This window comes from Plectrocnemia conspersa, unplaced genomic scaffold, assembly GCF_051122295.1.
Source record: "Plectrocnemia conspersa isolate PC_06_02 unplaced genomic scaffold, ASM5112229v1 ptg000003l, whole genome shotgun sequence".
NCBI lineage: Eukaryota > Metazoa > Arthropoda > Insecta > Trichoptera > Polycentropodidae > Plectrocnemia > Plectrocnemia conspersa.
The window spans coordinates 15,697,223-15,722,835 of NW_028277167.1; the positions used below are offsets into that span (position 1 = coordinate 15,697,223).

Genomic DNA, 25,613 nt, shown 5'->3' on the forward strand with positions numbered 1-25,613 from the left:
GTCAAAATTGTTCAATGAAATGCGATTTTTTTATTCCTAATCCAATTGATTTTTTTGCTTCAAGAGGTTTCATTTTTTAGTTACATTGATTTTATCATGATAATAAATAAGATGTGATAGGAATTTATTTGAGAGATGAATGCTTCTCTTGTACTCAATTTTATGTCATGAGCGAAGCTTTTATATATACTTTATGCTGAAGATGATAATAATATAATAAAAATCATCGATACGCAGTTACGAAGAACATTTTCTTTAAATACTACAAATCAAACATATTTGGATCCATACAGCGATGTACAAACGCATGCATACACTTATTGCACTTGTCCTACATCTGGAACCTCTCCCACTACCCATGAAGTATGTCCTGAGTTGCTTATTTGAGTTGCTCGTTTACTTTATGTGTTAAATAAACGCTAAAAAGTACACGTAAATACTATTCAATCGTTTTATTACAAATTTCGATCTATGCCTCAATGTATGCGATATTATCTGGAACGTATCTACTGCGAAAATTGAGGGATTGGTGTAATCTATATATGCCTTGACATATATACCAGGCGCGTGCGTTGAGATACATTCCCTTTCGCTCGCTCGCGTGTTAAGTGAAGAGAGTGAATGAGAGATATAGGCGTGCGTTACGTGCGTTCCGTACGCCTATCTTAATAATTTTTATGATATCTCAATAATTTTTATTTATTATTTAATTTACTCTCATATTTCTACTGATGTTAAAAATAACATAAATGAATCTTCGTGAATACTAATAAACTTTTACATTGATATTCTACGCCGATAACATTACTAAGGTTAATCCCTTACAATGAGCATTCTCCACTTTCAAGTAATATGGAAATCTATACCATATATTTAGATATCGTTTTTAGCAAATAAAATGAACGAACTTGAGATTTTTTTTCTAATATCGGTATTTCATTTTGTAATACCGATAACACCGAAGGTCGATCTTTGCCCCAATACCGGTATTGGAATCCCTATATAATATGTACTATGTACATACAATTTCTCAAACTGTGTGTACGTAACAATAGTCTTTTATATGTTTAACTATGTTATTAGGTTATGGGACCGTAGACTTTTCAATAGATAATATGCTAGTTTAACTTTTAAATGTGATATAAAATAAATTTAAATTGTAAAATGTATTACTAAACTTCACTATACAAAATGATTTATTAATTATAGATTGGTTCATGTTGAAAGTAAATTATAAGCGGCTTATTAAAATGTCTCAATAATGTACCGAATTTTGTTCATTATTTATTGAATGATTCTTAATTCCCTAATTAGAAATAATAAATATATGACTACATAATATCTTCATTTGACCTTTATATATAATTATAAATTATATAATTTGTATAATATTATACAAACAATGATATAATTTAATAAATATTATTTTTTTGCACGATATGGATAAATTTATATATTAATATATTATGTGGGTAAAAATGTGGCACGCAAATATGTTTTCCTTAACCGCATTATTACGTATAATATGCGATAATAATATTATTTTTATGATATATATGTACACTCGTTACTCGTGTCCACTTGGAATCATTCACACAATTATCCAAAGTATACAGCAACACTTTTGCTAGCTTTTTTCATTCTAAAAACATAAATTTATAATAAATTAAATATAAACCTAGTTAAATTAACTAATAATTTTGATAGTTGTAAACAAAAGTATGGCAAGTTGATTCTGTTGACGCGAATATTGCTGGGGACAACTACCCGGTTGAGCTTATATAACGCGTATATTATTTGATACTGTGGTTTTTCTGAGAGGAATCTGATATGTAGCTTTTGATTTAGAATGAGGATCTTATCAAATATAATAAAAATAAAACAATATTTGACTCCGTTTGTTGCGCTCCTTCCGCGTGCGATTTTAAAATGGGCGTATGTCAGAGGTCGAACCCCGCAAATAAAATCAAAAATATCATAAATGCCAATCTCGTCTCGAGTGATCGTAAAATAGAAGCGAACTCGAGCCGCTTGCCAAATTCGTCTTGGGCCGTTCGAACGCACTGAAATATATGTGCGCTCTGGAACATGCATACAAAAGTAAATAACACACACTCATATGAAAATTCCTGGAAAGCTCCCCTGAAAATTCCTGCGAGAAAAGACTTTCATTTTCGCCCTGACGCGCGTTTTTCTCGGTTCAAATTTAGAATAATTTACGAGAAAGAGCAAAAAGCGCGAACTTTACTCGAAATAGTGTTCAGGCGTCATGGATCCATAAATATCGTACAACGACCGTCTCATTGTGAGCCGTTGAGCTTTTATGTGAGTATAAAAATTCGCGTATTATATGCTAGATTACAAATCATTATTATTGCTGAAAATCTTAGGCGTTAACATAAAACGTTCAAATCAAAAACACCAAATAACTTGGTTCAAACTTGTAAATATATATATTTATTCCGGTCGTTAAATGGGTGAAAAGGATTTCAATGTTTTCAATTAGCAGTTGGTACATTGAGTGGGACGTCGATTTTGGCAACTTTCGAAAATAGAAGTTAGGAAAACAATCTAGATGGCAAAATGACGGATTGACAGTTGGTTATCAAAGCGAGGACATGACGCGGGTCAACAAACAAATACGCATTAGCGAAAATTCGCAAGCGGAAAAAGGAAACACGCAAATCGTGTCGGGAATTGAAATGCTTGGTGAAAAGACCAAGGCAGAAAGAGGTAAACCGCAACATAATTCCATACGTGAGATAAAAATAAACTTAAGACTGAAATATAATTCTGGTTTAAAAATAGACAAAGGCACTTCACGATCTATGAATTATACAAAGTGTGCATTCATCAAATAATGGCTATACAAATAAAGATACGTAACTTTCTCATGAAGTTGTTTGTGTATATTTAAATAAATAAATAATATGATACTATAGTTAATCTAATAATGTATCGCTTAACATATTTGACTTTGACTACCGTACACGACTAGCAATGCATTCTTAGAACAATTAGAGCAAATACTTTGTATGTGATATGTCTTTTTTAAATTAGGTTTATATACATATGTGCAGCTGCTTTCTCTGCCTATGATAGTCGGCGTTGCTCTACTTGGGTTCGAATTCAAATAAACTTTTGTCTGTCCAAGTGTGAGATTCAGCCGCTGTGTATCAGATTTTATACACTTGGTTCAAGTGCTTGCTGACCATTAACAATCATTCAGTGATCATCCAGCCAATCGCTGCATTCGCTTCTTAGAGCAACGAAATAAGTATACGCCTTTAGAAAGTGACATATGCTTAATAGACATCTCTGAATGTTGTGGCCTAACTGTGCTATTTGTCTTCCGGTTTTATATTTTTCCCCATAACCGTTTTGAAGAAAGAAATATTCATTCAATGCACCGGACAATCCTCGCGTGTTATTTATCTGAAACCTATTTTTTTGTCTAGTCGTAACGAGGGCCTTTGTGTGATCCCACTATTGTCTAGTTTATCCCTATTGGTGAATGATCACTTTTTGTTACAGATTTTAACGTTTCAAGAATAGGATCCCCCACACAATTTACACAAATTAGGCAAATTTTTGCCTATTTCACGCAATAAGCGATTTCGCCGATTTAGTGTTACATATACAATATAATTAATATCAGATATGGCAATTTGTTTACTATCAACGTTTTTGTCTTCAATGTCAATTTTTGAAACAAATTTGAAACAAATCACACAGACAAATATTATAATGTCATCAAACTGCTATTACCTTGTTTCTATAGCACCACTGGTTTTTATCTAGATTTATGTTTAATATTTTTGTAAAAAAGATATTATACAATACAATTTTTGCTAAGTTATTTATTGCATACATATGTAAAACATTTTTTTTTAACATATTACGTAATATTTGTTTTATAATGATTCTAGATGTCATATATGTATTTATTTATCTCTAGTTATTGCTAGACTTCGTTAAGAATAGATGAGAAATTATTGTAGGCGTTTATGTTTTGATTTGGACACGTTGCACTCTTTCCGCGTTTGAACTTAGTTCGAACCCCACATAAAAATCGAAGACAATCCGACATTAATACCTATGACTTCATACGCCATTCGTAACCTATAATTATACCAATTCGTTCTTTGTAATATATCGATCAGGATGTTTTTTTTCGCCTTGAAAACATTTAACAATAAATCTAACTTAGCATTTTGAAATTCGATATGGAGTGATAATATACATGTATGCAAATATAACCGAAGTTGAGTGAGAAAGAAAATGTTTCGCGCCTGTTGCTTTGGATCGAATCCAAATTATGGTATTCACTAATTAAATGTGCTATCCTTTTTGAGAGCATAAAATTTATGCTCCTAACGAACGACCTCGATGTTGCTGATCCATCTTGGTTCAGAAGATTTCTAGTGTTGTGAAACGGTGGTGATGCTGTTTTGTTGCGTTATTTATTTACGATTGAATGTATGTAGAAAATAAATATTTGTATTGCTCTTTTTAGTATCGTGGTAATTACAAACATCGACCACAGAATGTCCCATATCAGATACTCAAATTATTAGTGTAATTTTGATATCATATTTTTATAATCTAAATTTCTAAACCCAAAATATTGATGCCGCATCTTGTTCGTTGACCCCTTACCACAAATGTGCATAACTGAATTAGTGTTTGGGTTCGATTCAACGGCCGCCTGTGTATTTGAACTTTGGCCCGCGACTGCTATCGTAAATTACTTGTTTGCTGAACTATTACAGACATGGACACTGATCGATATGATTCGATTTGGAAACCCCTGCCATTGGCGCATCAACCTATCTACGATTGTATACGAACTTGCCATGTTTCACTTTTAATTTGAGATCCAAAACATGCGTCATTCTTTGTACTATGTTGCATGACACAATCCATTTTAGTAAATTAATGTTGGGCTCTGAAATTACTTAAAAAAAGCTTGCAAAGACCTGCTTTACGTAAATTGAGTCATTTGGAAGCGCGATGAGATAGTAATCAAGCGAATGATCATTTTGGACGATCGTTTGGGATATAAAAAAGGCATAATACAAATTTACACATTTTTACCCATACACCAGGTTATAAAATTGTTTACTTAATATCTTCAGTAATAAAGTGTGACATGTGTTTTGCGTAGTGTTACAAATTGCGGTCAACAAGAATGAACCTTTCGTAACTTTTTTGTATTATTCTAAATATGACTTGTTGAGCTGAAAATAGCTACATGTTTTCTCATAAAATAGTATTTTTAAAGGAAAATAAAGTACAACAAAGTAGTCAGCAACATGTTAAATGACCTTGACCGTGTTAGCACGTGTCATAGGGGCGGAGGAACAGGATCCCACACGAAGCGGGAAATAAAAAAAGTTTAATAAAATCTTGCAATATCACGTTAATTTGATTTCGTGTATAGATTTGGCGTGAGCTCCACTGGTAGCGAGCCCAAGGCTGTCAATTGATAATTTGGAAATGATTTTTCAATGACGTGATTTCAACTTCGGATACTAATACATGAAAGACCTGGGGTTAAATCCCACATAAACTATATTATTTTTCAATTAATATCGCGTCTAGGAGATCAGAATTTGATATGATTATAATTCCGATTTTTCAAGACTTCCTTGAAGATCGTGATGAATAATCAAATAAAATCGTGCATGGTGTCAGTAGTTGCTTAACATATTTACATTAGGCTAATGTATTTATGGTGTAACGATAGATTAAGAATAAATAAATATTATCTGAGAAATGGGAAGAGATCAATGATTCTCTTATCTGGTCTTTTCTTGACAAATATTGTTGGCGTATAACTGGAAATGGTGTTTTTGCTACCTGCTCAGTGAAACAGTTTTCATTGACTTTTTCAAGTTTCTGTTAAACAGACAGGCCTTTGCGTGCTATGGACGTAGGAGTAATTATAAGTTTTCTTAAATCTGCATAAGTACTTATATAATAAAGTGAAATTTTAATTTTCAAACTCTGCGTATACCGCATTATCAAAATATAAAAGTATTGAAGAATAACCGATATAAACTTAGGTAAAACTATATTAAAATAAAGACATTTTATCTGTGAGGGTTTTTTCACAACGCGTATAGCAACTATCGCTTTGTTTTTGTGCAGTACATTGGGAAATTAAACATAATTTGAACCGAACCACAATAAATACTGTCTTCGGGAACAGCACCCACTAACTGTGATGTACACAGAGTGTACATGTCATTTAAATATGTAAATATCTATATATATACGTCGCATAAAACGTACACTTGTAAAGTGACTAAAATAAAAATTCTGTCTATGAAATCGTGTATTGATTCACCAATCCATTTAAAACGGCGCTTACCCTCATGTATCCAAGAAGAACTCCTTTCTCATCCACCGTATTTCTCAGACATTGCTCCGAACGACTATCATCTATTTGGATCCCTGCAACAGTTTTTAGTTGAAAAAATAACGGATATAAAAAAACGACATTAAAGAATTTATTGCATCCAAAAATACATTATTATAATCAGTTATAATTATAGAAATAATTGGAGAATATATAAATCAATAAAACTATTACATACTTTAATTTTTAACTCAATTAAACGCAAAGACACATCACTGAATCGCGCGGAAGTTTTTTGCATAATTGCGTCGGAAGGGAGTTTTTAGCGCAATATCGCTGGTTCTTGTTGTTCATATAAATATTTAATCGTCCTAGTATTAAAATCGCGTTCAAATGGTCGCAACAAAATATTTCAAACGCAGATAAAATTAGAGCAACCTTGTAAGTTTTTAGAGAAACGTTTACACACACTGAAAGTTTTTTGCGTAGGCTTGTTTCCTGTATCTCAAAGCAAACGTTGATCACTATATATAGGGCTATCTTACATAGTGGCTCATTTAAAAATAGCCTAGTAATACTTTATTTATATTACAATACTTTAAGACTAGGCGTTTCCTTGCTTATTTTTAAAACGGTTTTATAGGATATTTTGTGTTTTGTTGAGGAGCGTCGTACAACTGGACCGTATGTCAGCGGTTAGCGTTTGCTGTAATTAAATAATTTAATAAAATATACAGATTGACTTCATGTTTCTTGTAAATATATATTTAAACTTCCTGCTATCGGGTATACCGTCTATGAATAAACCATTTTAAATTGAATTATCGTGAAAATCCAACGAAGTAAACTCAATTATTATCTATATATTCACTCGCCGTGAAACATGTTCCAAACGGTACAGAAATTCATCTCGATGCGGGCAGATTATTGTTATAGCGACACTGAATTGATATTCAACCTACCCGTGAGTTAGGTAATTGTGAGAGCGAAGTGAATATTATAGGAGATGAACGAATTTTGCTTTCATTTTATTTTTTAAATGAATAGCATTTATGCCATTCAAAAAAATAATTTAAGAAAAGAAAAAATCGCTAATTCATCTAAAAATAAATTCAAAGGGTTATTTTAACATATTTTGCCTAACTTACAGACCACTTAAATCGCAAATAACTATAAATTTAAGAGTAGAAGATTTTAAGCAATATTATATGTACCTTTGAATATTTTTTTACACAGACAAATTTTGTAACGAAGTAACTTATGTGTGGTATTTTTAAATGTGTGCATATACCACACTTTCGCTTACTGTTTTGTGTGCAAATTGAATACCTAATCGTTTCTTGTTTTTTTTTTTGTATATATTTTCCGAAAAAGTGTCTCTGTGTGATATAAGGTTATTGGTCGACTCAGTTGCGATACGCGTATCACTTTATATGGTAATGGGTTGATTGACCGACATTTCCTATCCATTTACGTGCACGGCGGCGCTGAGACCTTCTGTCCTTCTTGAGGATTTACTGTGCTAGCGATTGTTTTCAAAAGCTCTAGTATAAACCAATGAAATTCAAAGCAATCTGGTTGTGGGTCGTTTGGGTATAATATTCATTTGGGTATGAAATAAAATTGATATAACATTTATTTGAAAAATAATGACATTATATATTTTATGGCTTCCTATTACGTCAATGTTTGAATATATTTTTAACGAGATTCTATCGATAAAGTAATTTCGTTTGACAGCCCATTAATGTGCTATATTATATTATATAGTTAAAAACTTGAGTTTTTTAAACATAGCTGCGTCATTACACATATGATATAATGAGTATTCCATGTTATATTTTTATATTTTACGAGCTAGAAATAGCACTTCATATTTTTCGTGTTTACATCATAAATCATGTCGTCGGATTACTTTTCATTTTGGTTTATTATATTATGTGTAGCACGTGCGATAAATCTGACGTGTAAACTCTCTGTAGACTCAATCTTGGGGTTTCTCAAATGGAAAGCAAAGTTATACTTTATATTGTCGTAATAATTCAACCATTTATTTTATCTACTAAGTAATAATAGCGATAAAACACGACATAAATAGTGCTAGTAGCGGATTTTAAAGTAGTCCTTTTTATTTTTCGTAACATAAGAAACGACCAGATAGTAAATCGAATGAAATTATCAATATTATATTATTTTATTTTGCAATTGTTTTAATTTTTAAAAATTTATATTGCTAGTTGTACAATGCAGATTATTTATAACTAAATTAATGCTTTTTAACTTGATTTATTTAGTTAAATTACATTTCTTTCAAGTTCATTAAGTTCATCGACAAAATAGTTGTCACGAGAATGCAGGTTTTATCCGGGCGTATATGGAACGGTGCTGGCTCTCTGTGGATAAGCAAGCCTTCTAGGGGTGCCGATGGGGATTGCTTCTTCTGTGGTGCAACCGACTGGTTAAGGGAAAAGTTCCAGCGGCAGGCCCAAAGGGCATAAAAAGGCATAACTTTTATAGACTTTTTTTATTTTTTGAAAACTTCTCTGCGCATCATTTGCGGTATGCGACGTACTTCTGCCTTTCTACTGCCGATTATATGATCGATAATGCTTCTGTGTCACCTGGTAGCGGGATTTTCGAAATTTTTATGGCCTCATCGATGAGCCATATCTTATCTCGCGCGCCATTGTACTTTTAAAGTTTGTTCGTGTGACTATGTATATTGCTGCTACATTGTAACATTATTATTATTAGTTTAAAGTATTCTAGTATGTATTCCTTAACACTATACAGGCCGTAAGGATATATGATTAAACATCACAGTAATATAATTTTTTTAAATTTGTTATTAATGTGTTTAGGATCCCAGAATAAATTGTAAATATTTTGTGCCATACGCTAATAATATTTGAGAAAAACGTAAACACAGAGAAAACGTTAAAAGCCGAAACGTGGCACACATGCTGTACCATCGGCCGTGCATATATATTAAAAAAAATGTTTTATTTCTGATATTTAAAAAAAATATCTTGTAAGTGATTGTCATGTATGTTAATACACATATGATGTTTAGTTAATTTTATTTCACATTTATTTTTATTGAAAACTAGATATTTTTGTATGATGATTTCATTATAATTTTCTTGATAACCTTTATTTTTAGCACCCTTGTCGAGCCTAGTAAATTGATTTTACAACTCTCGAGTCGCATTGCGGCCTGCAAAAAATCTGAAAATGCTTTGCCCGCATTCAAATTTTTGTGAGAACCACTAAACCGAGAGGTAAAAGTACCATATTTACACTGAGAAGTAAAAAAAATCACTCGCTGAACATTACCGTGTTTTGAGGCATTACGGACCCTCGTAGTGATTCTCCACAAAACCCTCACTTTTACTCGTTTTACCCGGAATCGTTACGCCCGTGCGACAATTTGGCAATCTTTAATTTTCCACCGAACGAATTTTCAATGGCAACTCGCAATTCAAGAGCGTAATGACACGTAACCAACTTTGCAGACAATGCTCGGCGCATAATTACACACAAACACGCACACACATATCAGCAACGTCCTTAAACTTTGTAACTACCAGTTTCGGTCCGTTTCACGCTCGACTCGCTCTATAATCTGTCCTTCGTGCTTAGATATTTTGATGGTGCAGGCTGCTAAGACGCAGATTGGAGGCTGCTCTCGCTTCACGGAATGGTGAAATTGTCAGATTGAAGTTCGTGTTAAAAAAATGTTTTATTATATAATATCGTAAATCGTGTTTGCTATCGATTAGACTGCTCGGGGAGCCATTATAAATTGCTACAAAAACAGCATGAAAATGCGTTTTTGTGTCTAAAAATTAAACAAAAAAATAACATGGCATTTGTTTAAAAAATCACTATTTAATTGCTGAGTGTGAGCTGGTGTTTTATCGTGGTGTAAAATAAAGTCTTACGAAAACAATCCGGTGGTTATAATATAATAAACAGGAAACCAAACCTTAACATTCGATCAGACTTGACGTGCTTTTTTATATTAAGAGACGAGCGAGTCGCCAGCGACTTTATTTAACCATTACGATGCTGTTTTTGTAGGAAATTAAACAGATTTGTTTGCAAAATGTCAGTAAAAATTGCTGCACATGAACCGTAAAATTTACCAACTTCTAAGCACAATGTCCTTAATTCTATACACATTTTAATCGGTGATAAATATGCTAGGCCGTCCATCTTCTCAGTTATATTTAACATCTTCACAGACCTCTTGGAAATGTCTGTATCATCAATAAACCCTTAATTTTGACATAATATATAATGTTTCGTCAATACTTTACTGTCAAACACAAACTATGTGTCCAACCAGAGAAAAATATATATTTAGTTATATTCACACAGTTAGGCTAAACATTTTTTAACTTGCGATTCTAGTCAGTGGTGCTGATTAGTCTCCAATTCGAGTAATCGAGTACTCGATACTCGAGTATTTTTGTCTATTTTTCAAGTACTTGATAATCGAGTATTTTGAAAATTACTCGATTAATACTCGAAATCAAAAAATTTTGAAATATTTCAGAAACAAAAATAACTTTAACTCGGTCCGGTAAAGGTTAACGTCTTGCTTTTATTTGGCGTTTATGCCCGAAGTCCCGAGTTAGAGCGGTTACTATCAGGTATAATTTTTTCATAGTTCCATAGTTGCATAGTTCCGGTCGTCGGCTATGTTAGTGGGTACGACGGAGAAATTTCTTTTGTGTTTTCTGTTCGAAATATCAAAAAAATTTTTTTAGGTTTTATGACTATGCAGTTGTAGCGTAAAGTGTTGTAAATTGTTTATACTGATCCCTCAGCTTAAAATATAAATCAAAACAATTGTGTGTTTTAAAGGCATTTAAAGTAAAGTCAGTTCTTTGCGAACCGTTTAGCTCTAGAGTGAAAGGGATTCACCCAAATACATCTTCGAAGGATATAGATTTAAATTCTTCGCATTAATCAGAAGGAGTAGAATATTGTATATTGTTAAGAAAAAAAATCTATTCAAGAAGAATTACAAAATGCTATTTTGTCAATAGTCAAAGGAAATAAGAGAAAAGCAGAGAAGTGAATGAAAGAAGAGAACATAAAAAGAGAGTTCAAAAATTTTTATATCTATAAAAAGCGAACAGATATAAATTAGAAGCCTTATCCAACGCGTTAATGACAATAAGACCAACATCAACAGCAACGGAAAGGGTTTTTTCCATAACAGGAATAATAAAACCAAAGGTTAGCAGTAATATTAAATTCGAGACACTTTTTGCATTATTGTTTTTAAAAAGTATGTTCGTGAAGTTAAAATAATTGTAAAAATTAACATACTAAGTATTTTATTTATTTATTTATTTATATGTGCACGAATTTGAATAATAGCTATTTTGGTACATTTGGTAAATACTCGAAAGTACTCGAGTATTTTAAAATTTTAATATTCGATACTCGAGTAGTTGATGGTTCGAGTAATTGGAGACTAGTGCTGATTAGTATTATTCTTAACTCGAGAAAGTAGCGGGTATTGACTGGAATGCATAAACAGTGCTGTATAACGTTATATGTCAGTTAAAATATATAAATAAATACTCTATCTATTATTTCAGAATATTGAGTATTACTAAATAAAAATAATCATTTAGTATGCCTTTTATCTGAAAGAAAACGCTTTCATATCTTTCAACCTAAGTTAATTTAACTTGCGTCGTTATAACACACATCCACCCGAATCTCTTATATTTATTTTGTATTCGCAGTACTTCCACGCAATATAATACATTAGCATGAAAAATACCGCTTCGCCTCCGACGGGACGTTTACGGTCCTCGCCCTGGGACTCTTTAATCCGAGCTTATGTTTATGCGCCCTGTGAGCTTTTCAGTTTTCGGCCTGAAAAATTCCCAGGAGACGTGGGATAGCGTTCTATCGATATGGCATGGAGTTTCGTGGCTCTCATACTGTAGAAAATCGATAGGGCGGATGCTTATTTAGAGCACTCTCTCGTACATGTGCGTTAACGGTATACGTGCGTGCGTACTTCTGTTTCGATTATATGATGAATTCGTAAAGCGAAGGACTTCGTGCGCGATGTGTGTAATAGCAAGATGTAATGTAATAATGTTCAAAGTTTAAGTTTTGGGAATTTGTGGCAATTTGTTGGTTAACTCTGGATGGAAGATTGGCGTCTGGGGTGACTTTAAAATGATATTATACATATAAGTGAGCTGAAATTACAACTAAACTATTTGTAAATAACTTAGTTAAAATTATCATGTGTCAATTAAAACATTTAATAATGATATTACAGTGTAATATATAATAAATTCAAGGTTTTTTTTAATTATGAGGCTTTAGGCAAACCTACTTAATTGCTTTACAAGATCGTTTGATTTTCACTCAAATTTTAATATGTACATATATGTTGCGATTGAACTAGTTGGATTCGATGCGGTCGTTGTTTATTTATTGGTAATTGTTTTCGAAAATGGGTCAATGCCCACTTTGACACAGTTTCGTATGTTTATATTTCAATTTAAATATTTATGAAAGCCAGGAAGTGCAGATTTGTTATTTAAACCTTAATTTTTTAAGTTTTTATTAAGTTTAGAAGTTTGTAATTTTATATACAGTAGACCCCCCAATAACACGGGTAATTGAAAACGTGCTATTTGGGTGCGTTTAGTTGGGGGAGTTATATTTTTTCCATACGTAGGTATGAATCAGGTGCGTGTGGTGAGATATCTTACCTTTGGCTCGTTCACACATAAAGTAACGGGCACCCAAATAGCACGTCCGCAATCTACCGTGTTATTGGGGGGTTTACTGTATTTGTGATCGATAATCACAGATTAGATATATTTTCCTAATCTTACGGATGCATATCGTGACGAATTTAAAGTAATAACGTGCATAGTGACATATGTTAATTGCAAGCTGTATTTAATAGTTTATAAATAATAAAATATATGTAATTTACAGGCTGGTGTCTCATTACTTAGTAGTCGCAAAAGATATATAGAGTTGAAAATTGTGCTTTTATAGTCTTTCTTTCTGCAACTGGTGACTTATTATGATTTTTTATCTTTTACAGACCTACGGAGCTGGAAGGTGTTCAAGCGCGCCTTCGTACGGAAACGCCGGTACTCCTACCACTTTACAAAGAGCAGCACGCGCCCAAAGTGCCGGCACCGGAACTGCAGCGCGACGCGCCCCAGTTCCTCGCTTCCATTTCCCCAGCGGAAGACCACAACCTCAGTCAGCCCTTGACCAGTCAGTGCTGAGGATACAGTCCGCCTTCGCCACTTTCCCTAACAGTCAGGTTAGTAGAATAGCCAAATTGCCATCTTATCACTTTAGACTAGCTTTAGAACTTGTCGAAGACTCGAAACTCGGACGCGTGCTCAATGATATCCATTACAAGGGCAACCCGCTCAATAAGGACACTTGATACTTGTCATTTTCCACATATGACACGCTCGTCGAAAGGCAAAAACACGAGGAAGGTGTCCGACGGTCTTGTAACCAGTGAGTCATGCGTGTGATTTTTAATAAATTACGCTAGAATTGCTAATAACGTCAGTGTTTCACGCTAGTGTAAAAATATACATTGCACGTACGGTTACTCACTACTGATTAGGCGACCGCAAGGATAGTTAGAAAATCTTAATGCGTTGGAGAATACATTTCCAGGGAAAAGTATAGTTCATAACGTGGAATAAGTCATAAATCTGAAAAAAATATGATCATGTATTGTATTTTATATCCATGTGTTTTGTAATTTGAAATTAATTGAACTTTTATTTGAAAATAAAGATAGTTAGTTAATGACATTTTGACGAAGAAAATCAATGCAAAGGAAAAAGTAGATCATTACACGCGATTAAGTGGATATATCGAAAAATATTTAAAATTAATTAAAGTTACATTTTCACTATCTACATAAAGATATTGCGTGCCAAAAGTGCGATATACTTACAAAGAAAAATACGAGTATTTAGTAACAAAGAAGAAGAGATCGACTCTCATCTGAAAAATGCTGAGCTAGCTAAAAAAAATGTTGACCTTGTACCAACATATTTAATTATTTTGACGGAAAAATTGTTTAATATAAAAGTAAAATAATTATAGATTCAACTGGCACTGTCTGCGCTGCAGAGCCTTAGCTAACAGATTTTCGAGTCTACTCAACCGGATTTTCAGCTACCATGAAGTTGAGCTAGCCTTCATTTTCCGCTCACCGTACGCTATACAAAGATGCAGCTAAAGTACACAGACGTATGCATGATACATAAGATGCAAACTCCGTCGTTCACGCGGACCACTTTTCAATTGCACCTTAAAAGAGTTCACCATAGTCTAATTTCGCAATTGCTAGGGGAGGGGTGCGTGGGGACGAACTGATGACAATCACTGACGCTCAAATCAGTACATAGGTAATCGCAAAATTCTAACTGTGCAGATTTTATTGCTACAATGCATATATATATATTTTAAATTTACGAAAACGTCTAATTATCTTAAAATTAAATTACTTATTCCATTTTCATAACAATCAGTTCATATAATAAATATAAATATTATTATATATAGAGGGCGACAAGCCAAGGGTTGATGAAAGGATCGTAATTTTCGGGTCAGAATAGATATTTGCTGGTCAGAATATATATTAATTGCTTGGAACTTATATTAAATGGTTAAAATTTAAAGGGGACTGGTAAGAATAATAAATATTTTGACAGATGTTCAGGATATTTTTTTTTCTAGTTTGAAATAGTGTAATCGTATAGTGTTGTTATTGCTGTAACGCTAAAGATTGGTACACCCGGTCAAACTATCATTCGCATGTCGGCAGTTCATTATCATTATCATTATAAATGTATTTTAGGGCTAATTTGTTTGGTTGGGCTCGAAACATAGTCAGATATCAGCAAAACAAGCCAAGCGTCTCCTTCGCCGCCGCTCTGTCGTTATTCCCGCTTCGTTCGTCGCTAAGAATACCTTCGCGTCCTACATATTCGTTGAAATTTATTCATGGGTTGCTCAATATCCTGAATCAAACAGTTTTAGTGCGAGCGAGATATTTTATTATATATTTCTAAAATAAATAATTTATTGCATATTTATATTTTTGAATGTTATGATATTTTTTGAATTCACATGGCCATCCTATATTTTTATTCTGACCGTAAGCTATTTTTATTATGCCCAGGCTGTTAATAAAATTCTGACCAAGATTTGATTTTTATTCTGACCCAAAGTTGCTTTAAATTCTGACCATTAAATTTGTTGCTTTAAAGAAACCCAGGCGTAAGGCAAATAAAAATGAAATGCTATGCCTTTTCTGCTCTAATCGAGGATCCAAAATGAACACCTGGCGAAGGGAAGGGTTTCTCGGAAGCATTCAGAAATGTGCGACTAATCGATTTTTTTTTAACTAAGCCAACACTCTATATTTTTTAGAAAATCTTAATCGCACTTTTCTTCCTTTTCGAAAAGCAATTATTAAGTGGTTCTAAGAAATTAAAAATCGGCGCTAAATTTCGTTCCAAGAATCGTTGGTTGTCTTGTTTGGCGATTGGCGAAATTTACTTGAAAGATTATAAAATATATTGCAAGTGGAGCATCTATAATACTAACAAAATACCTAATAACCTATTTAAAAATAAATTTCGTTGCTTTGCAACAGTTGAATGTAAGAATGCATTTTTTTCTTCGCCGTTAGAAACGTGTTTTTATTGTGTGTTTTAAGAATAAATAAGTCTTATTTTTAAAGATAAACAAAATATTTACAAATCTTAATGTTATATGAACCTTAAGTTAAAATAAACAAACAAAGATTCAAAATACACAGAGCTGAAATAATTTTATTCCTAATTAGTTATATAAAGAGTCACAAATGTTTAATTTTGTGAATTTGGTAAGTTTTAATAATAAATAGTGACACAATTGTGAAACATCACCTATATAATTTTACACAATTTTCATTGTTCTTGTGAGTCATAAATAATAATTGAGTATTAAAATGTTATTGATTTTCAATGTTACTCGTAATCTCACGGGATTTAAACAGCTTTTCCAACAATGTGAACATTCCATTGTTCCTTTGATTTCCAACGGGATTTTGTGTAATCGAAAATGGAAACACATTTACATTAAAATGAATGTATCCTTTCTTTATAAGCTCTTTGGTGTTATTGCATATTTCAATATTATTGTACAAATAGTATGCCAAAGTAATATTTATTTTTCCGTAGCAAATAAGTCTGACATTGATTTATATATGATAAAACTTTGCCAAAATTTTAGACACACAAAGGAATATATGCCTTTTGTCTCTTTGTTCTTAATTTAATTGTATTACGTATTCACGAACTTTAATATCATTTTATTTTATAGGTATCCCGCGAAAGCTTCCACCACATTGTCAAATCCTGCGAATGCCCATTGTATTGGAAAGCTCCGTTGTTCTTAGCCACACAACGCAATTTGCATTCACCGGTAGACGGACACAAATTCATAGACTTTTGGCGCAAGTTAGTTTCATAAATTATTATTTTATTATTAATGTATCACCGTTTCAGTGGGAACTTATGATATTTTCAGAATGACGCAGCAGTGTCATGATCCTGCCTCCCGTTTTGTCTACATACTAACGCGGGGCGCAATACAGACGTTGGGACCGGAGGATTTGTCTCCTTTGGTGCAAGACGTCGTTGACACTCATCCGGGATTATCTTTTCTGAAAGAAGCGACAGAATTTCATTCCAGATATGTACACACAGTGAGTGAACATTTTATTTTTTCTTTATGGTGTATTTATTCGCATTACTAAAAATATTATTTATAGGTTATTGCCAGGATATTTTACTGTGTAAACCGGTCATGGTCGGGAAGAATAAGCATACCGGAGCTTAGACGGTCCAATTTGCTTCAAGTTTTGCAGCTATTAGAAGAGGAGGAAGATATAAATCAAGTTACCGCGTACTTTAGGTATGTTTGCCAATGTTTAATTTGTTGTTCTCAACCAAAAATTATGCTTATGTTAAATTAGATGTATTTAATTAGTACATGAACATGTTTAGAATGAATCATTAACATGTTCATGCCGAATAAGATAGCCTTAACTCAAACATATGCAATAAACACATTTTACAAATACAAGTATCCAAAACGTATTCTAATTTTGACTTATTTTATATGATAATATTTATACAATTTAACAAAAATTGTTTATCTTTCAGTTACGAACATTTCTATGTGATATATTGTAAATTTTGGGAGTTAGACAGAGATCACGATCTCTTCATTGATAAGCACGATCTTGCCAGACACAATGATCATGGTAAAATATCATCGCTTATATAAATATTAAGTTGTGCCGATAGCAAGATTCTTATAATATGTATTTTCAGCTCTATCGAGTCGAATGATCGAACGCGTTGTATCAGGATGTGTCACAAGGGGTAATCGTGGACGTAGGCGTGGTGTAAGATGCGAAACTGAAAGTGACGAGTCTCGCATGTCGTACACAGAATTCGTTTGGTTCTTATTAGCCGAAGAAGATAAACAGCATCCCACCGCTATAGAGTATTGGTTTAGGTAAATCTAAATATTGAATCTTTTTCACCAACGTTTATTTAAATAGCGATGCTCATTTGTGTGTATTTGACTTTCAGATGTATGGACTTAGATGGCGATGGATATTTGTCTATGTATGAATTAGAATACTTCTACGAAGAGCAAATGCATCGTATGGAAGCTATCGGTATAGAAACGTTACCGTTCCAAGATTGCCTTTGTCAGGTACGATTCATTTATATTATTGACTGTCACAACTTTGCATGTATGTGTATTTAATGTATGGTTTTATAGATGCTGGATATGGTACAGCCTACTGAAGGAGATAAAATATCTCTCGGAGACTTAAAGAGGTGTAAAATGACACCGATTTTCTTTGATACATTCTTTAACTTAGAAAAGTATTTAGATCACGAACAAAGGGATCCGTTTGCATCGCAGAGAGATCACGATGCTGATGGTCATGAGGTTGGTATTGTTATATTAACTTCAAATGCTCAATAATACTATTCTCGGCTCTCAAAAGGAGAACATCTTAGTAATACATATGTTTTGCTTTAAATATAATTTTGAACTTGTTTGATTGGTCTTTCAGTTGTCTGAATGGGACCGATTCGCTGCCGAAGAATATGAACTTTTAGTGGCGGAAGAAGGCGGGAGTGATGTTCAAGATCAAGCGTAAGTAATCTGCAAAAAGATTGATTTTTAATAATTATTTTTTGCATACATTATTTCTGAACACAATTAAGATGGGTCTTGAAACGAACGATGTTTTGGGTTAATTGTGTATATTTTTTTTATTCTCAGTTATTATAATATAACACGAAAATGCGAGATTCAAAAGATCAAGAAAAAAATTCAACAACAAAACTCGTTAACATGAAGTCTTTTAACGTTAAGTTTTAGCCTTAATGATTGAGTCAAACGTAAGTTTATAAGAAGAACGCATCGAGTTACACAAAACATAATGTATATGTCGCAGGCCAATTGTAAACTCTGTCTTATTGCCATTGAGTCTTGAGGATTTTGCAACGAGTGAGATCGAGTGATTTTTATCTATTGTCTGCCGAATAAATATGCTACATATAGTTAGTTCATCACTCACTTTAACGCTCATCTTCCAACAATCGGGAAGTGCACTTATACTTATCATTGTCAATATTATTTTTCTTCTTTCGATATCATTATTATGTGTTTGTGTTGATTTTTTTCATATATAAAAAGTATGAGAACAGTTTCTTGTTGAACTGGATGTTGTTTATTAACATATTTTTTGTTGTGTATTAATTTAGATATATTTTTTCTATGAACTGAATAGATTATGCTAAAAAGCTGTGAACAAAATCTGGGAATAATTACTCTTTAAAAATATATTTTATATATAATAATTTAAAATTGTGCATTACTTCATGATTCATATACAGATATTGTTTATTTGGTAACTCTTCTGCAAAAATCTAAGATACACTACAATAAGACAGAATAACCAATTTATCTATTACATATACATTTATATATAAAATATCAGTTAGATCATCACAATGCATCAAACATAAATAGTTAAGTGCATTTTATGATTGCGTTTTATTTTTATAATACATAATCTGAACATCATACACTTAATTTACTTCCAACACAACATGAATGATTGATACATTCAATGATTTTATTTATTTATTATAATTTTAGACATCACCTCCCCCCTATATACACGTTTTTTTAATATTTAGACATATTAAATATTTCATAAATGTTTTAATCATATTATAGTAAATAACATAGTGTTTTGATTTTATTTTATTAGGGAGGAGGAGTCCACTGGCTATTCTAGGGTAAGAACGTGAATCAAACGCATTTGTTAACCAATGATCAAACGAATGAATGTTTCGCATTTCATACTCACTGTATATTCATAACAATCTCTTAAAATTGTTATGAATCCATCATCATCATCATCATCATCATCTTCATAATATTATTTATTACTACAATACATTGCATTTGGTTTCACAGATGTACCAAATGTGTTGTAATTAGTGTTATACATATCACAATCACATTGATTTCATAGAGTTTGCTGTTGACGTTCTGCTGATGTTGATTTCTGTGTATGGCTTGTCTTTATACTATTTGCATCTTGATGTTTGATCTGGAATTGCTCACACATAGGCACAAGTGTTCCCGTTTTACCGGATCCTAATGTATTCACGACTATAAAATAAGCTTTCGTTACTCGGATTACAATGCCATTGAGAAATGGTCTATTCTGTAAAAATTTAATATTGAGTATCATTTTCCAAATTTGCATGAAAATGAACGACGAAGTTTATTGTTAATATATGTGTATGTTATTATTGTAATAAGAAAATTTTCATGACCCATTAAGGATTATTTATGTTGATGTTATCGTAGCTTGTATATTTCATTTTTATGCTTTATCTAGCTAGGTTGTGTTATATTGTTAATAATATAAAAGGTCGTTTGTAAAATAATGGTCAATTTCAGTCCTCCAACGTTGAAGTACACCTATGCAGTTACATATCAGGTTGTTCCATAAGCTTTTGCGTTTTTTAAGGTGCGGGTTAAATGAGTTAAAAATTAAAACGTGTAATATTTTTGCTAAATATTCTCTATCTATTTCTACCATTTTTTTAGGTCTGGTTCAAAAAATAGTGTATTTTTGAAAGCAATAAATTCTTTTGTCGCTTTTTATATCCATTTTTATAAAATAGTTTTTTGACCTAAAAACTATTGCAGGGATCTAAATAGATGATAGTCGTTCGGAGCAATGTCTCATTAAGATTCATAGTATTTCACTAAATGACATGCATTTTTCTAGCCAAGTTCAAAGGGATCCCTGTTTAGAATCCACATCAAAAGCAATAGATCGTGCTGTCGCTGTAGCAGTGGAAATGCTCGGTTATAAGACTTATTATAACAACATTACGACTTACAATAAGTGAGAATAGAATGGAACATATCTAAACCAAATTTTGATCAACAGGAGAGCACAAAAACAATTATCCCTTCTCAGAAGTCAAAAATTTACGTCAAAAGCAATAAAATCGTGCCGTCGCCGTCGCAGTGGGAACGCTCGTAACCGAGCGTTCCCACTGCAACGGCGCCGACACGATTTTATTGCTTTTGACGTAAATTTTTGACTTCTGAGAAGGAATAATTGTTTTTGCGCGCCCTCCTTTTGACCAAAATTCGGTTTGAAAACATTTGACCAATACTCTCATATCAGAAGTCCGTAGTGATATTGGTAAGGATATCTATCATATCTTTAAAACATTGTGTAACATCAAAGTGTAGACAAACTATGTTGCAATATGTGAGATGCGAAATCTGTCTGTACTTCTTTCGCTTATTTTCCCCTGAAAGAAATATTTTAGACTTGACCTAATAAAAGTTCGACAACTTTATTTAGTTTTAAAACTTTCACTAGGTTAGGTTTGGGTTTGAACAGCAGTTGGACGTTTCGCGATTGTCAAATTGTCAAATTGACTTTCATATACATTTTAGAGTAGCTTATAATTTCATTAGTGCTTATCAGTTTAGTTATATTTTCGCTAGTAGAAATATATATCTACTGGTGAAAATTTATTTGGACTCTAGTGAAAATATATCTTCACTGAAAAATACATATGTAAACATGGAAAAGTTGAAAGCATATAATTGTTCTAGCACCTGCCATATAAATTAAATTTTCACTGGTAGAAATATATATCTATCGGTGATAATGTATTCCGATATAATTTCACTGAAATTACATTTTCGGGATGGATTCAAACTGTTTTTTTTAGATTTTATTGAAAGGATAACCCGATAATTTTTGATTTAGAATCAGGGACGTGATTTCAGCATTTTCCAGGGGGGGGGGGGTAAATGTTCGACAGTCAGCGGTCGTTTTTCTTAATATGGCATAATTCAAATTACGTCCCTCTTCATATCCCATCAATTGCATAACATTATCTTATTGGGGTGTAATCTTGTTCTCAGCTGGATGGGCAAAATATCAGCTGTTCGGCTCGCGTTCCAAAAGGGTCGGTCCTTGTGTTTCGTCCAAGGGTTCTGCGACAGGGCGAAGTTTCAAGCAGGCGTCTCGAAAGTCTTCGCTGGCGTAGGGTGGACTTCGGTGAAGTTGCTTGCTCCTGTCCCGATAGCAAGAGTGATGTGATTTTGTATGGGAACTCCAACCCCTTATATAGTGGACTTCTGTCAATTATATTGTGCAATATCGTCCTGCTTCCCACGGTTTTTGGTTCTCATGCAGGTGTCATATTTATTTTCCAATTTTTAAGTTTTTTCACAATATCGTCTCCCTTGCAAGGTGCAATATTCTTCATCCCAGATTTTATTATAAAATAATCAATGATGTATTAAAAGTAAGATGTCGTTTCCCTTTTTGCGTGAGATTGTAGGTTTCAGACTAGTCTGTTTACTTTTAATCCAGGAAGACGTAAAATATCATTGCTCTGTTTGCAAACTCCCCTAATTCTTGGTTGCGCTTGATTAGTAGATCCTTTTTGTATCGCTGTTCCAGAAAGATCCCCTATTTCTTGGTCGCGCTTGATTAGTACATCCAGCGCGTCGGCGAGGAGTTGATTAGACATGTGAAAATGTTTTATTCCTCACTTCCAGAGCAAAAAATCCAAAAATAAAAAAAAACATCAATTTGTGGTCCTCACAGACTCAAAAATAAATCATTCTGTTTTAGAAAAATTTATAATTGGCGTATTGAGATTCGATGCGCGAAATTTTCCTTAGACAATTTTTATATACAATCCATATTCTGTAAATTAGCACCTTTCCTAATTTTCAAATATCTGTGAATTGATGTAGGCGACACATTGAGCTTTTGTGCTAGCTTCTGTATTGGTAATCTCGGACCTGCTTTTAAGGCAGCCCTAATATCCTCACTAAAAACCTCTAATTACTACTCGCTTTATGTAGACATTCAATGTCAAAATACCCGGAACGAAATACTTGGAACCACATTTAACATTTCTAAATTTAATGGAATCCCTGCCCATTAAATTACTGATGTTTTTAACTGCTTATTATTTTTTAGATTATTTTTTATTTTATTTCCACTGCCATTGTTGATTTAGAGTTGAAAATATCGCATAACTGAATAGCATCATTGAACCACTATTGTTAACAAACACCGAAAGAATAGTGAAATTACTGTTAATGTATAAAATGTTGTACATTTTCAAATGTAAGAAAAAAAACGCAAAGACTTATGGGACAACCTGATACATTTCAAATTTGGTAATTAAAGATGATAAACATGATAGAAAAATTAATTAAAACTAAACTGTGTTATTGAGGAAAACAATAAAGTAATTTCGTTTTTTGTGTGGTATAAATAGATTCATAGAATCACAAAAAGCTTTAGTTTTGGCAGGTAGATACTACAAAACCTGTCGTTAAACATCAAAGGTCAAACTAGGTCTATCATCAGCGAAGAAGATGGGTAGGCACTATTTGCCCTATCAGTTTTGGTTTCGCCAAAACATCTGAATGATTAAAGAACCAAACGAAACTCCATTTTCTTTTACATTTTTTCGTAATCTTTAATACATACTATCTCAATTTGTGGTGATTGAAAACCAAATACCTATTAAGATGTAGATATATTGCTTTCAGCTGGCGTTTGGCCATTTTTTAAATGATTGGACCACTTTTTAATTCATATATCATTCATGGTTTTAATGTAATTGATTGTTTTTGTCGAAATTTATTTAAAATTTTGTTCAACACATTCGGCATTTTGGTTCGAACCACAGGTTAGGAGTTTGACTATTGCGACTATCTACGATGCGGTCAGTGTGATCTGATAAACAGCCACTAATGCTTGATAGAGTGTATTAAATTTAGGTGTTACTGAAATTACTGAAATGCTACTTCTTTTTCGCAAGCTTGTGGTCACAGGCAGCTAAACTGTGAGTCAACTATTTAACAGCTATTGCTACACATAAAATAAGAAAACGAGTCAAATAAAAACCTTAATTGTCTTATATTTCGTAATTTATTGAACTGTATTGTAGTCCGACTTTTGCCGGACCTGAATAAAGATGTGAAAATAACTGGGGACGAGATCTGGCGATTACGGTGAATCTTGAATCGTTGCAATCATTGAGTATTGTCGTCATGTTGCAACAGAATACCTGTACTCGGAAGTCCAAATAATTCAGATTTGATTATTGGTTGAAGATAATTCTTAATGAGATGTAATATGGGTTATGTTATGTAGTAAATATTGAATGTTTCGTGTCGTAGTGACGTTTTGCATTATATTTTTTGAGGACAGAGAGTGTTTCTTTGCAAATTAAACAAATTGCCTTATTTTTAGCGTCAATTATGAAATATTGAAGTCTTCATTGCTCTCTAAATGCTCTGCATACACTGTCTATTTTTATTTTCTTAAAGAAAATAAAACAATTTGATGTGTTTATGTACGAGTACTAAAATAGTTTGTAATTTACTTGTACAAACTTGTTATCGAAACAGAATGCACTTGACACGTTCGCTCTGTATCGGTCAACTGACTGTACAATATTGAGAAATTTAAGATCTTGTCACGCCAGAGTAAGTAGGTGCCGTCCAACTTTGACGTTTAAAAAACAAAATGCAAGAGATATTATTAATACAATTCATGAAAAATTATGTGCATTATATATTTTCCATTTACGTAATTCAATATTGGGTTGTGTCCCGTCGGCCTTTGAAAAATTGTTAATCTGGCTTGCTATTGAAAACTGTTGAGAACCCTGATCTATAAAATCAATTTTTCTGGAAAAGTTTGCTGATGTGCTGCACAAACTTGCAGACACTTTCTTGAACTGCTATGATGTACTCTGTGTGCCTGACCTGGTCGAGTCGAGAAAGGTCATTTTGGAATTTTATGGCACACTCATACATTTGACATGATTAGTTTTATCCCTTCACTATTCAAAAACGTATGTCAGAGTACTGCTTTACTTTGATGCATATTGCAAGTGTGGCGAAAATTTTGAGTCACTACTATGCCTGATTTGTTTTGACCTTATATGCTGTTTTTATAATTAATTATATAGTTTTTGTGTAACAATCTTTTAACTGCTTCACGGTCACGGTACTTTTTTAAAAATTACTCAAAAACGTCTGGATACATCCTTTCCTATGCAGCATTATAAAAAATATTAAAAGTGTTCCTACAATTTTTTTTAACAAAAAAAGGCTGATAATTTTCATGAAAATTTGGTGATCTTTAAGATGAGAATTCACAAAATACAAATTTCTGATTTAACTCGGGCATGACCGGGAAGGAGTTAAATGACGCATGGTTTAGTATGAGAATTGCTCAACAATTCACAAGTGAGTCGGAAATAATTATTCACAGCATCGGCCTAAAGCGAATAATTTCAAAATGTATGCATCTCGAGTTGTCAACTTATTCACGCCTATATGTAATACTGCTGCCAATTTATAGACAATAGAGCAGTGTTTTTAATTTTTATTGCACTTCTAAGGTTTTTATTTGACTCACCTTCTTATGTATATAAGTATATAAAAATGTATATTTTGCTTATAAAGAATAGCTAAATTATTATTTTTATTATTAAAAAGAAAATTTCGAACTTCATATGTGTATCTTTCATATATTTTTAAC

General features: G+C 32.7%; 1 protein-coding gene and 1 long non-coding RNA gene across 3 annotated transcripts in view; one reads left to right on the forward strand and one right to left on the reverse strand.

Moving 5' to 3' along the window:
* The window catches only part of LOC148236746 (uncharacterized), a 98,357-nt gene that overhangs the window by 69,922 nt on the left and 2,822 nt on the right, over positions 1 to 25,613 (forward strand). Inside the window, exons 3-12 of one of the 2 annotated variants that reach the window (XM_088183645.1) lie at positions 13,467 to 13,694; positions 16,772 to 16,908; positions 16,979 to 17,156; positions 17,223 to 17,365; positions 17,617 to 17,717; positions 17,788 to 17,974; positions 18,052 to 18,178; positions 18,248 to 18,421; positions 18,549 to 18,631; positions 19,758 to 19,785. In XM_088183645.1, the coding sequence (XP_088039771.1) occupies positions 13,467 to 13,694; positions 16,772 to 16,908; positions 16,979 to 17,156; positions 17,223 to 17,365; positions 17,617 to 17,717; positions 17,788 to 17,974; positions 18,052 to 18,178; positions 18,248 to 18,421; positions 18,549 to 18,631; positions 19,758 to 19,785 (1,386 nt within the window). The remainder of the gene's footprint in view (positions 1 to 13,466; positions 13,695 to 16,771; positions 16,909 to 16,978; positions 17,157 to 17,222; positions 17,366 to 17,616; positions 17,718 to 17,787; positions 17,975 to 18,051; positions 18,179 to 18,247; positions 18,422 to 18,548; positions 18,632 to 19,757; positions 19,786 to 25,613) is intronic. The other variant, XM_088183644.1, reaches the window with a different exon arrangement.
* Positions 22,560 to 25,141, reverse strand: LOC148236747 (uncharacterized). Its single transcript, XR_015809194.1, has 2 exons — positions 22,806 to 25,141; positions 22,560 to 22,767 (listed from the first exon to the last, which is right to left on the reverse strand). It is a non-coding gene; the product is annotated as an uncharacterized LOC148236747 (long non-coding RNA).